Source organism: Plasmopara halstedii (assembly GCF_900000015.1).
Source record: "Plasmopara halstedii genome assembly, contig: Scaffold_1211, whole genome shotgun sequence".
NCBI classification, from domain to species: Eukaryota; Oomycota; class Peronosporomycetes; order Peronosporales; family Peronosporaceae; genus Plasmopara; species Plasmopara halstedii.
The window spans coordinates 1,172,491-1,186,559 of NW_020188126.1; the positions used below are offsets into that span (position 1 = coordinate 1,172,491).

Genomic DNA, 14,069 nt, shown 5'->3' on the forward strand with positions numbered 1-14,069 from the left:
CGCCCGCAGCTACAGCAGCCACAGCCACAACCGCAAGTGCAGCGGAATTCTGTTTCTAGTAGAGCTGCTTGCTTTAAGGTCAGAAATCATGCCGCGCGCAGCATTGGAAGTGCAGCGGAGCTGCCGTAGCTCTTTCGCTTAGAGGAAGCTTGGTCAAGGTGGGTGACCTTCGTTTTTTAATTAGGACCAGTACGAGTGTAGCGGATCGCGATCCACTCACTCCAAGAGTAATTACAACATAAACGCATGTTTAAGACGTAAACTGTATTTTTATTTGCGGCAAAGCCACCTTTATCGAAGTATATAGGTCTTCCTATCTATATTAGTAAAACCTAATCAAATGTATAACTACTGGCTGTTCCAGCCACGTATTGACTTCTTGTTTCACACCATTGTGCTGTCACATCATTGTGTGTAACCCACATACTTCATACCAGGATCCGTTACAGTAAAAATCAGTAAGTAAAGAGTTCCCTCCTTTTTATTTTTGTAAGGAAACTCACATACAGTTAGCCATGCCCACCTCTATTGTATGCTCAACTTTGGGAAGTGAGATATCTGGTTCTACAGAACCCACAAGGATGCTTGAGGTGTCAACAGCCTTCTCGCATGACGTCTAGGCAGAGTCAGGGTATCGTATCTTGGCCGAATGCGGTCATCTCCAAATCTCCCGTCAAAATAGGGGCATTTTGGTGAACTTGACAGCAGAACTCATTGTTAAGTTTTAGATAGGTATATGGCACGGTGCGCTGTCTACATTCCCACTAATTATGCATCTCGAATAATAGTATTATTCGTTTACTTAATCGTTTCTGGCTAGAGCATACGAGTTCAATCTCTGTGCTTTGGCTGACGCAGACTTGAATTGTCAATAAAGCGTTTGTGGACGAGATTGCTTCCCAGCATTTTCTGTATTTGGCTGGGCATTTTGATTCAAGAAAAGCGCTGATCTATATAATTGTTAAAGCTCTTTTTGACAAGAACATGCTGTCCATTGTCTGCTTTTTAGGTTGATATTAGGACAAATGATACGAACATCATGTCACAAACAACCTCCCTGCGTATGTTGAAATGAAAGTGCTCTTTGGGAGTATGAAAAGCAGAATGTGCTCCACTTCAAATGAGTTTTGGTGTACAAATGAATTTTCTTCAAGTGAATATTTAAGGTATAACTTGGAGTCTTCACCCCAGCAAATCACTGTCTTGCTATAAACAGAGTCGTTCCTGCGGTCATTTGTCAACACGACATTAACGTGAAGAAATTATATGACTGATTTGATTAAGCCCGGCAAAAACCTCAGCAATAAATTGCACTGGTCTACATCGCAAAATAGCTGTCGTTACATTTGATAAACAGCTTGGTATATGATGAACACATTTATGCCATGTAATTCTTCAATAAATGTAAGAATGCATTAAGCTAGTCTCGTATCGTAATAACAGTCGTTATGAAGGTTGGACCGTATCAGGTGTCAAGACCAGTCTAATTTTGCATACCGAAGTGCCCAACTTGCGGCGTATGAACATGATAGTATCAAAAGGTGCGTCTAATGGCTTTCATAGCCGATGTAGATGTATTGAAAATCACGCTTTATGGCGAATTTGCTTTCAGTAATCTGGGCTCAAATCCATGTAGAAGCTGCATCTTGACGCGGCACCTAAGCGTAGGAAGTATTCATTCTGTTTGCTATCGCAGGGTTCAACAACTTTTCTTTGCACATTAGAAGAAAAACTGTAGATTGAGTGGTCTTTTAATACTCAGGACTTCATATTCAATCCGGGACCGAATCTCGGCAGGACCTCATGTACACTGCTTCTGCTGGCTAATTATCATACGTTGCATCAAAGACTGTCATTTTATCATCAAGACATTTGCTATCAAATACTAAAAAACATTCATAAATCCAAACATCCGAGAGAAATAGCCCCGGTGTCAATGTGTCTAGACTTCATTTTGGCCCCTTTGATTGTCGGCTTTTTTGTCAAGATAGTGGCATTTTGTGGGTTTAGATCGTGAATTTTGTTTAGCATTTTTTCAGTAAAATTTCTTTTCCTTAGGTTTTAAAAGCACCTCTGGGGTCATGAGCGGATTGGGGCAGCGTGTGCGCAACACATATGCATCAGGCGCACCGGCAAATTATGTTCCTGGTTTGGGTCGTGGTGCCGTGGGTTTCACGACACGATCAGATATCGGACCTGCACGCGCGCCAATGACGCAAGACGGGACACAGGATGCGCCGTTCCTGCCACCAGCCGGACGCGGACGCGGCGTCGAGATTCCCGGCTCTATTCCAGGTGTAAGTGCTGGTCGTGGCTCTGGAACTGCGGGAATGGGCGGTTTTGGTCGCGAAAAGGATGAAAATGAGGATTTTGGTGACTATAGTGAGACGAATTACGACGAATTTAGTGGTTACTCGTCACGTGGATTGTTTCAAGATACTCCATACGATGCTGATGACAAGGAAGCCGATGATATCTACGGAAAAGTAGATGAGCGTATGGACTCACGACGAAAGAGACGCCGAGAATTAAAACAGTTGGAAGAACTAAAGAAAGCACGTCGAGAAATGCCGAAGATCAGCGACCAATTTGCAGATCTTAAGAGCTCATTGCAACAAATGTCAGCTGCTGAATGGGAAAGGATTCCTGATATTGGAGACTACTCGCTTAAATATAAAACAAATACAGCATTGCAGAAACGCAACGAAATGTTTGCTCCTGTACCTGATAGTCTCTTGGGAGTAAATGCAAGTCACTCCATGAATGTTAGTGGAACGATTACACCTGCAGGTAATGGATTGGACACTTCCAGTGGAATAACAAGTTCCGTAACGGGATTAGCTGGTGCAAGAGGCGCTCAATTATCACATAAGCTTGACAAGATGTCGGACTCGATCTCAGGACAGACTGTAGTAGATCCAAAAGGGTATCTGACAGACTTGAATAGCTTAAAACTTACAAGTGATGCTGAAATTGGAGATATCAAAAAAGCAAGACTTTTGCTCAGGTCAGTCACGATGACAAACCCAAAACATGGACCGGGATGGATTGCGGCTGCAAGATTAGAAGAAGTGGCTGGGAAAATTGTGCAGGCGAGAAAGATTATTGCACAAGGATGCGAGTCTTGTCCTACTCAGGAAGATGTGTGGCTTGAAGCTTCTCGATTACAAAATCCAGAGAATGCCAAGACCATTCTGGCTAAAGCTGTACGACACGTGCCTAAGTCAGTCAAGGTTTGGCTACAAGCGGCGCAACTTGAGAGTGATGATGAGCTCAAAAAGCTCGTGATGCGTCGAGCATTAGAGTTTATTCCTAATTCGGTAAAGCTATGGAAAGCGCTTATTGAACTGGAAGATGTCGATGGTGCGCGGATTCTTCTTGGCCGTGCGGTGGAGTGTGTTCCGCAAGCAGTGGATCTGTGGCTGGCTTTGGCTCGACTTGAGACTTATGAGAACGCTAAGAAAACGTTAAACAAGGCCCGAGCTGCAATCCCTACGGAGCCTGCTATTTGGATTACGGCAGCCAAGCTAGAAGAAGCACAAGGCAAAAATCTAGACATGATTGATCGTATTATTCAACTAGCGCTCAAGTCTTTGCAGAAACATCAAGTAGTGATGAATCGGGAAACGTGGTTGAAAGAAGCGGAGGCGTGTGAGCAAGCCGGTTCACCATTGACGTGCGCGGCAATTGTGCGAGCTAGCTTGGACGTTGACGTCGATCCTGAAGATAGAAAACGCACGTGGATGGATGATGCAGAGAACAGCATCAGCCGTGGGGCTTTGTTGACTGCGAAGGCTATTTATGCAGCTGCTTTGAAGTTCTTTCCTGGTAAGAAATCAATTTGGCTGCGTGCTGTAGCTCTAGAAAAGCAAATCCAGGACGGTAAAAGCTCCGAGTCTGTCGAACAGCTGCTTCAAAAGGCCGTCACGAGCTGTCCTCACGCAGAGATTCTATGGCTGATGGCTGCGAAGGAGGTCTGGTCAAATGGATCGGTCGAGAACGCCCGCTTGATTTTGCGCCAAGCATTTAGCGTGAATCCAAATAGTGAAGCAATTTGGCTGGCTGCAGTCAAATTGGAGTGGGAAAATGATGAAATAGACTTAGCTCGAGCATTGTTAGCCAAGGCACGAGCTCAAGCTCCATCGCCTCATGTATGGATGAAGTCTGTGTTACTTGAACGAGAATGTGCTGAGAATCGCAAAGATGAAGAAAAGCTCATTTTGGAAGGTGTTAAGTTGTATCCGGAATTTCCTAAACTGTATATGATGGCTGGACAATTTTACGAGGCGTTGGATCCACCTGACTTCGACAAAGCGAAAAAAATGTATCGTGAAGGCATACAGCGATGTCCAAAATCTATTGCCCTGTGGACCCTATCTAGTCGCTTAGAAGAGACGATGAATGGTGTGACAAAGGCACGCTCGGTACTGGAAATGGGGCGCCTCAAAAATCCAAAAAACGAAGTGTTATGGCTAGAAGCTGCTCGTTTAGAGGCTCGATGGAACAATCCGAAAGGCCAAGAAATGCTTATGGCGAAGGCATTGCAGGAATGCCCGGAGTCGGGGATTCTCCTAGCTGAATCTATTGATATTGCCCCTAGAGCGCAGCAGAAGCGTGCATCGTTCACTGCACTTAAGAAGAAAGATAACGATCCGGCTGTATGTTTGTCTGTTGCTAAACTCTTCTGGCAAGAGCGGAAATTTTCGAAAGCGCGCAAGTGGTTAGAACGAACCATTCAGCTTGACTCTGATTTTGGAGATGCGTGGGCTTTCTACTACCTTTTTGAACTTAAACACGGCACAAAAGAAAGCGCTGAAAAAATTGTGCAACGAGCAATTAGCGCGGATCCTCATCACGGCGAGAAATGGACGCGTGTTTCCAAGCAAACACAAAATCGTCGCAAGAAAACTGAAGAGCTAGTCAAGCTGGTAAGCCTTTCACTTCCGATAGCTGAACAACCATAAATTCGATACCCTCATTCGGTAAGAGAAGTCAATAGCTGTTGTGCCACGATAGCTTAGTGCAATGTAGCAACTGACTCTCGTCCACACGTTAGACTGACTTTCCTAGGCTACTTTTCTGACAAATGTTGCGACTTGCCGACCTAAGAGCTCAAACTTGTGCATACGCCAGTATTCTTCCTCTTCTGCAATCTCCTCCTCTGTGCTGACCTGTAAATCGGATTCAGCAAGTTCCTCACGTCGATCTTCGGCGGCAATTCGACCAAGGCGTCCGCGGAACACTCGCTGTAAAGTAGAGGCTGCAGCATGTTCCAGAGCACGTTGATCATTCATTTCTCGTCGTCTAATCATTTTCTTTTTTACAGCAATTCTGCCTAAGCCGCCACGATACACACGCTGAATATCGATGGCAGCTTTCTTTTGACTCTTGGCCGTGCAGTATTCTTCTACTAAGCGCTTTCTGTAAGCCGCCAATTTTTGCTCGTAAAATTTTTGCTTGCGAGCCTGGCCATTTCGAGCTTTCATGTCGTAATACGCAGCTTTGCGAGCTCGCAGCTCAACGTTCTTCTCCTCAATGTCCATTCGACGACGTTCGGCACTTTTTTGTAAGGAGTCCACCACATATTGAAGCTTTGTTCCCGAGACAGACCAGAAACTACGTTGCTTTCTTAGCAATGATAAGCCTCGGAAGTACATCAGTGTCATGCAAAAGATCCCAAACTTCAGTGCGTTCTCCGTCTCAGTTAAAGACTTATCAATCTCCAAGCCATTCTGGATAACTCTTTTAGTAACGTTAATTCGAATCGCCTCGACTTCGATCGGTTTCCACTTCTCTAACGGCAATCCCCGTGCACTCTGTAGCTGTTCATCGCAAAGATTTTGGCAAGCATGAAGGATGCGATGATCCTGTTCAAAGCGCCTCAGATCATGCATCGTCAAAGGACTTTCGAGCTTCAGACTGGGGATGTACCCAAGAACTTGTCGCTTGGATACACGCTCCCCGAACATCCATCCTTCTAGCATTGATTCAAGGATATCTTCAATCACTTCGTAAGCAGTTAAATGAGCTACTAAAGCATTGTGTTCGTGTTGAAGTGCTCGCTGAACTTTATTCTTGTCTTGGGTTTGGTGGAACCCATGCAATGCTTGCGTTTCGAAAAATTGTTTCTTAGAGCTAAAGGCTTCATGCAGTTCTTCATCGACACTTTTCAAACGCAAGTTTTTTTCCAATAGCTTCACCTCCGAGGTCAACTCGTTGATTAAATCACTCTTGTGCATCGTGATCGTCTGATCTCCCGACTTTAACGCAGCCATACAGACATTTGAAGTCAAGATCTTGTCTGAATAGTGCTTCACGCGTTCGAGTTCCTTATAAATGACGTCAATCCGCGCTTGGATGGTCGCGTACGAGTTTTCTAAAAAAGGCTTCCACTGACAAGGATTCGTCCAACAAGCAGTACAGCCACCTGTTCCGAGTTTACGCTCCCGCTGGATCCAGCGCTGCTCGTCAATGCTGCGTTTTTGAAGCGCGTTCTTAATCTCACGGCGCTGCTTTTGCAAAGAGATTTGCCCAAGCATTTTTCCACGAAATTTTGGTTCTTTCTTAGCGTTCTCTTTTGCTTTGCGCCTTGCTTCCTCTTCGCGGGCAATTATCGCTTCGTCATCGCTATCAGAATCCGACACCTCATCTCTGTTGAGATCTTGCTTGGAGAGAAAGCTGGCCAATTCCATGTCGTCATTTTCTTTGATCTGAGATATCAGCAAACGGTCCAATTTCTTTTCGAGTTCTAGACACAATATATTCGTTGGGAATCGCTGCGGTGTCGAGTGCAACACATGTGAGTCCATATCCTTATTGTGCGTATTTGCAAGTGCGCGTTGAAGCTCATGGAACACGACACGACATTGTGCGTCCAGGTTTAAATTAACGATCGCCGTTTGCAATTCCTGAATCTGTGGTCGGACTTGCGTTGCTAAAGTTGTTTTCGTGATCTTCTGAGGATCGTATCTAAGAAGAAGCGTGCGAGCACGAAGCAAGTTTTTCGGCAGCTTGTATGATTCCTTAACTGGCGTGTTGATTGCTATGAGGAGATCTTTTCTCGTAAGTTTAGGTGAGATTGTTACATTCTCTTGGCAGCGTGAAGTTGGAACTACCTTTGCTGTCATTTCACAATCTCGAGAATAATACTTTGGATTCAGCAATTGATCGTACAAGCGCCATTCCTGCTCCTCATGAGTCAATTCGGTAGAATTTTGAGCACGCAAAAGAGTTGCTATTGATTCTGATGAAGCAGTTTTGTACATACTGCTGCCTCTAGAGTCACCTCGAAATTGAGTGAGTATTTTGCGAATCGGAATTTCTTTACGCTCCAACATATTCCATGGAGTCTCCATGATCGCTTTTATTTCCATAGATGACATGGACGCAAGCACTTTTTCGCTATTTGAGAGCGTCGGGTATTCGCCATGAAGCCAAAGTTTTACACAAGGAGAATTCGTATTAGCTCCATCAATCGGATTTTGCTTCTCTTGCTCCCATTGATACAAATGTGGATGAAGAATGCGATCAAGAAGTATCCACTCGCGTTCTTTTTTGCTTAAAGTGTCTTCTCCTCTCTTGTACTTTCGTCGCAGTTGCTCAGCTGAAGACATCATGAATGGAATGATCGACTTCATCGCGGAAAGCTCTGCCCAGCGCACTTTGGCAGACTTCGTGCCATTTCTTGTCATATACTCAGTATTCAACTCTTTTGCTAGTTTTGCTGCTGCTGTGTCTCCTGCTGCAAGATCGATTGATAGTAAAGCTGCAAGTCGAGGCAAATTTGCGCGGTATTCAGAAAGCAAAATTTCCATCTGCTTGCACTCTTTGACAATACCTTCGTGAGTCTTTATTAAATCGCAAAGACTTTGCTCAATATCGCGCACTTCTTCGTCACGTTTAGTGTACAGAAAACAACAGACTGTGAACGTTTTGGTTGCTGCTTGTATCGCTTTTTGCAATTCCCAGCGCTCTTCGTGACCTAGTAACGGTTCATCATTATCACACTCAATTTTTCTGAGCAGATCAAGTTCAGCTTCACGGGCCTGTTCCTTAAGCTCAGTAGCAAGCCGACGTGCAAGTCTCTGCTTGCGCTCACTCAACTGGATTGTGACAAAAAGATCTTGCACCTCATCCTGCATTCGGGGCAGTAAAGCTTGCTTCTTCAGCGCATCAATACGCTTCCGTCGCAGCGCTTCATCGGCGAAAAGGGCCGTGCGTCCACATACCTCGAGGGAATAGTTTGTCAAAATTGGTGCCCCGATCACAATTTGATACGTTGCCGCGGCACTTAGAGGAATTCTCTGAGGCTCATGCCGAAGAACGAGTCTCCCCATACAGTGAGGGGAATTTAATGTCAGATCGTCGACATGAAAGCATTTTCCAATCGGAATTGAGGCTTGATATCGTTGCTGCAAGGAACTCGGGCTGGATACGGGAGGCAACATGTACATCATGGCAGAAAGTCGTCCGTTTTGATAATCAGTGGACTTAAATTGCCCTTGGAAGACGATGGATACAGTGAGAGCTACTACTGCAACACCTTGTGACTCTTTAGGCAACTGAAAACTGTATGTAGTGTTTTTGTGCGGGAGAATTTGAGTTTGTGGGACGTGAAGCAGCGTCTGCTGCAATAAATTTTCACTGAGTAGTGCGGTCCGAGCGCTTGGGTTCCAAGGACCATGCAACGATAACGTGTCTGCAGAAATTTGGAGCATTGAACACATGTCCTTGAGACTCGATGAAATGGTTGCGGATGGACCGGCTACTTTGTCAGGAGCTATAAAGTCATGATCCAGCTGAGCAAAGTAGTCTTCTCCGTCTCCAAAAGTATATTTGCGCAAAAGATAATGAGCTTTCATTTCTTCTGGTGTTTTAAAAAAACAAAATGCAAGGCAATTGCGAGCTGGAAGCTGCATCAGACGCTGGAGATCATCAACATTCAGCTTCTTGTCAATCTTTTGCTGGTAGTCAGCATGGTTTTGAATGATCTCGATCTCTTCTGGTGCTACGTGCTTCTGATAGAAAGCAAAATTTAAAAGAAAGTCAAACGCCACCCATTGTCTTTCCTCCAAAGATCGATTCGTGTGCTTCTTCAGCCTCACAGTTTCGCCCGAATAATGCTGCAGTTTCAAGTTACTGATTTTGCCATGAGTCTTCTTGTCTGTATCGAGGCTTTTGACTTCACAAATGCTTTCCAGTGTCCGTCGGGTTTCTTCGACAAATTTCGTTCGTGTAGCGACTTCTTCCATAGCAACTTTGCTCGAATTCACTGCCGATTGTGCCTCTTGCTCCTTCTCGACAAGATCGTCAATTCGTTTAGGTAATAACTTCTTTTCAGCCTTAAGTTCTTGAACTAGAATTGTACGTTGTACTCGCTGAGGAACTCCAACAACGCGCAAGTTCGTATCAAAGAAGAATGTGGACGTGGCTTGAGCACGCTCGTATTCAGCGCGCACGTTTTCTTGTCGTCGCTTTAAGTTATCAAGCAGCCCAATGAGCTTGTTGCGCTGTGATATATGACGCTCATATTCTTCACGCAGAGACAACGCGCGTTCATTGCCCATATCAGCACAAAGACAGAGCTTAGGCAACAATATTTGACGGAATCTTTCATTGCGCTGAATGATGACACTTACACGCTGCAAAAGTTGGTCATTCCATTCCACATCTTGACAAAGTTGCGTTGCATTACTTTGCATTCGCTTTAAGGTGTTGCGCTTGCTATTGAGCTCTCGACCAAGTGTTTGCATCTCGATTGAAGTGATAGGAAGAATGCGAACAGTGCCCAGATCAGCTTTAGCAATCATACCAGTACTTTGTGCCTTGGTAAAAATACGCTTCAAGTTGCGTATCTCGAGTTCCATTGCAGCAAGTGGACCACTTGACAGTTCGTTCAATTCAAGACGTCGTTCGGCTATTACTTGCAGGTGAAGCGCTTTGGTTTTGTAACATTGCTTAAGATCTTTGGCAAGCGCTTGAGCACCACTGGCGATATCATCGAACCGTTCGTACACTGGTGGTGCATCTAGCCGGTAAATTTCCACGGAACTCGAGACAAAATTCATCTGCTCGAAGTCGCAATGAAAGTCTTTCATCGCCTCGCGACGATCTCTCTGCTCCATCAGACGAGGCGTTTGAGGTGGTACCTGTTCTTCATCAACGCAGTGCGTTTGGTTCTTATGCTCATGGATGATGACAGACGAACCAGCTCGCTCAATATCCCAATCGAAAAACTCTTGCTGAATACTGTTGTTCATCAAGTGTTCGGAAATGCTTTGGCGGACTTTGGAGCTTGCTTTTATGCATTGGGTCTTTGGTATACGCGCGCTCTCAATTTCTTGCTCAGGGACCAGAGAATCTTTTAGCTGAATCTTTTTATCTCTATCAGAGTCCGGCGGTGGTCGTAGATGACAAAACTTCTCTTCACAACCGGTTTGACTTTGTTTTTCGCGAAAAGAAATAGGCTGAGATCGTGCTGTAGCCGCTGAAGCCAGTTGGTAAAAAAAGTTGTGAAAGAAGGAACTTTGTTCCTGCAATAATTCGTGACCTCCTTTGAGCCAAGTCACATGCAAACATCGAGAATACTGGCCCGGTGACCCCCTTGTGGCGTTGTCAAGATTCAAAGCTTCTGACACGGTTTGAACATGCAAAAAATTTTCAGAAGAAGACTCGTTCGTTGCTTCAGTCATTAACTGAATTTGATGAGGACCAAAAAGAGCGTTTTGAGATCCGTGGATAAGGATCAACGCAAATGGTTCAGACACGACTGCTGCGAGGTTTGCGATCGCTGCACTGACATCTCGATTCTTTATAGTACCATGTAATAGAACTGGAAGCAACCCGTCTGTAGCTCGAGTGTCAACAGGTGTAGGAAGTGCACACGTATCTGTTCGGTCAAGATCATTGCGTTGCTTGCAAAAGCAGGTCTCAATAGCTGCTGAACGGCTAGGAGGCATATGCAAGCGATAGTGAGACGAGAAAGGTAGAGATGCAAGTGTATCGCGCAGTTGCATAGCAGTGTCACTATCCAATTTGTGAACGCTTTCTCCGGCTTCAAAACGTTTTTGCAATGATCGCAGAGTTCTACGCTCGACATCAGAGATCTTTACAACTGCATTAATCAGCACAAGACCGCGTAATGACCGAGTGAAGCATGTAAGAGCGCCATGATCGGCGCTTCTCGCTTGTCGCATCGGTAACTCCATTCCAAGGAATTGTAGAGCTGTACTGGCCCCAGTCCCAAACCCAATGAGATACTGCGGCATAGCAGCTCGATCCATTTTTGGTTCCACAAGCCATTCCCGCGTTTCCATCATGACGTGCTCAAGGAGACTTAAGTAGACAGAGGCGAATTGCGCATTATTCCACGTGATATGACGTTTGGAACGCGTTGGGAAGCCACAAAGCAGTATTTTTCCTCTAGGAAATTTAAGAAGCAGTGGCTGAAAGAAAGTTTCCAATGTTTCAAATTGCTGAAAAGCATCGAGAAAGACAATAAGTCGAAATGCAGCCATATTTCTTAGTTCTGGTGCGTCGTTTTGAGCTCCCTTTTCCTCCTTCAAGTGATATAATGACGTTGAATTAACATTCATATTCGAAGCTGCTAATTCTGAAGTTTCGTTTGTAAGAATTCCGTATAAGATGGAAGTTTGTGCATCTACCTCAAAAGATTTCCATCTGTTTGACGGTTGAAAAACTAGTTCTTCTCCTGCCTTGATCAAATGAGATTTTTTCTGTGACTCAATTTTTACAAAGAAAGCAGGAGACTGTTCAAATTGCTCATAAAGCATACGGTCGTCGTCAGATGTGAAATCGAATGATGAACGATCAGAATCAAAGTTTGATGTGGACTTCAATGTCAATTGTGGTTGGGCCTTTGACTTGATACGATCCAGTTGTTTCAGTGCACGTTTGCTTCGTGCATGTGCCCAGTCTGGTAGTGTCTTACGCAACATTGTCTAATAAGCGAACGGACTCTTGCAAATGTTGTTCTTGCCAGTGCTTACTTTTGCTTGACAAGAATTTATCGTCGAGAATACGACGCTTGTAGTTGGACACGTCGCATTGTTTTGAAAAATGTGATAAATTTGTTAAGAAGAAACCTAATATTAGGCGTGTATTTATTAGTGTTCATGATATTTTAATGAATGCTAACCTGAGGGACATGATACTCACTGATACTGATAGTAAGGATGCGCAATTGCGATAATTTTCATGTGTATTAATTTTGATATAATAGTATATTGTATCGCAATATATTCTGTAGACTATTTTAGTAGTTCTCCAAGCGTACAAACTTTACTGCAATGAATGTTGCAATGCAATGTAGCGTAGCTTATGGAGTGAGTACAATTGAAAGGAGTTAAATAGCTTTGATGCAATTTTATTGTCTATTGTCGTTGACTGAGTATGTTTGGACTAGTTGCACAAGCATGCAATCTTTAATACGAAAACATTTGATGATATGTGATTGTGTAAAATCAGAATTATTCAATTTGATACAATAATGCATTGTTATTGTAATATATTGATAAGTTTTGTTACAATAAATTGTTTTATTGCAGTATGTAGTTGCTTACAAATTGAATAAAATTAAAATCAATAAATTTAGCGTGTGGACTTTGACGTAATGAAACCTTGTGGTATAACATTTAATTAGTTTAAACTGAATAGACCTGGGGTAGTTACACGAGTGCATTAATTTCGATACAATAAATACTTAACTGCAATGTGGAATTGCTTTGTAAATACAATTGGAAGTATTTTCAAGTATATGACCTTTGAGGTGGCAAAACCTTGTGGTGCAGCATTTTATTGTCTCAAAGTAAACACAATCGGAGTAATAACCCGATCGTCATAATCTTGATACGATAGATTGTTTCATTGCAATGTGTAGTTACTGACTAAGTAAGTCCAATTGGAATTATTAACTCGAGCGTGTAAACTTTCTTTTCAATAAAGCGTTGTCATATAATATTGAGTTACTGGTAAGTGAGTATAGCTGCAGTAGTTTCCTAGTTGTACAAAGTTTGAGGTAATGAAATATTGTAAAGTAATGAGTGTTGTGAAGTAAGTGAGTACGATTGAATAAAAAAAGTGTATAAAATTATTTGCAATGTAAACAAAGTGTTGCAGTGTGAAGTTGCTGACACAGTTTTTACAGCTGATTTTTGAAGCATACATACTTTTATGCAATAACATAACACTTTTGCTATTGTCAGGTCCTTAATTTTGACCCCCGTGACGACAAGAATAGAGTAAGGAGATCAACATAGATTTTGAGGACCGCTGAAGTAACCAGTACAAACGTGAATGGAGCCCCCTTAAACCCATGGAAATTAGCTCCCAAGGACTAAAATTTGCCCTGAAGCGTTTCTGATATCGAGCTGCAATCATTTACGGCGATTTCTGGCATCCAATCCTCGAAAAATTCAGATGCAGCCCAGCGTAGGCCGCCACAAGCTTTTCAAATAGACCTTCATGCCCAACCCTCAGAACCAATCCTTTTCCCGAAGTTACAGAACTATGTTACCGACTCCCCTTATCTACATTCTTCTATCAACTAAAGGCTACTCACCTTGGAGACCTGATGCGATTTTGGTACGAACGAGGGTGCGAATAAATCTCTAGGCTGGACTTTCGAGGGCTATCATGGGCGCACAGAACACTTCACAAATAAAAGTGCTTTGCCAAGGCATCCTCCTTATCTCCGAGTAATCCGATTCCAAGGAAGTATATGCATGTTGAAAAAGAAAGAGAACTCTTCCCTGGGCTCACGCCAGCGTCTTCTGGTTTGGGTTGTGTTACCACATATTATCACGTCTCGGTTTATGACTTTAAAACGAGTTCCCTTTCGATACACGAGGATACATACAAAACGCAAGGACGAACCCACGTCCCAAACAGCCGAGATCTCAAACGAATTTTTATATCTCTTAGGATCAAATCACCCATGTCCAATTACTGATCACGCGGAACCTTTCTCCACTCGAACCTTGAAAGACTTCCCCTCGAGACTATCGACTAAAAATTTGGGCACAGGTGTAAAAAAAGGTGGATCACATATG

The 14,069-nt window shown here is 43.6% G+C and overlaps 2 protein-coding genes across 2 annotated transcripts, besides 2 other annotated features; one reads left to right on the forward strand and one right to left on the reverse strand.

Moving 5' to 3' along the window:
* Positions 1 to 1,365: 1,365 nt before the first annotated feature.
* Positions 1,366 to 4,964, forward strand: PHALS_00896 (pre-mrna splicing; the record flags this gene model as incomplete). The annotated part of the gene is made up of 7 exons (XM_024730653.1): positions 1,366 to 1,404; positions 1,455 to 1,462; positions 1,533 to 1,541; positions 1,613 to 1,664; positions 1,725 to 1,734; positions 1,992 to 2,000; positions 2,059 to 4,964. The coding sequence occupies 7 exons, from the start codon at positions 1,366 to 1,368 to the stop codon at positions 4,962 to 4,964; spliced, it is 3,033 nt and encodes a 1,010-aa protein (XP_024580909.1).
* Positions 4,965 to 5,066: 102 nt separating this feature from the next.
* PHALS_00897 (IQ motif, EF-hand binding site) lies at positions 5,067 to 11,957 on the reverse strand (the record flags this gene model as incomplete). Its single annotated transcript, XM_024730654.1, has 1 exon — positions 5,067 to 11,957. The coding sequence occupies one exon, from the start codon at positions 11,955 to 11,957 to the stop codon at positions 5,067 to 5,069; it is 6,891 nt and encodes a 2,296-aa protein (XP_024580910.1).
* A 1,570-nt stretch (positions 11,958 to 13,527) lies between these two features.
* Positions 13,528 to 13,614: a sequence feature (Protein overlapping with rRNA (PHALS_00898, CEG44542.1) was converted to a misc_feature.).
* Positions 13,615 to 13,696: 82 nt separating this feature from the next.
* Positions 13,697 to 13,969: a sequence feature (Protein overlapping with rRNA (PHALS_00898, CEG44542.1) was converted to a misc_feature.).
* The last annotated feature ends 100 nt before the right edge of the window (positions 13,970 to 14,069 follow it).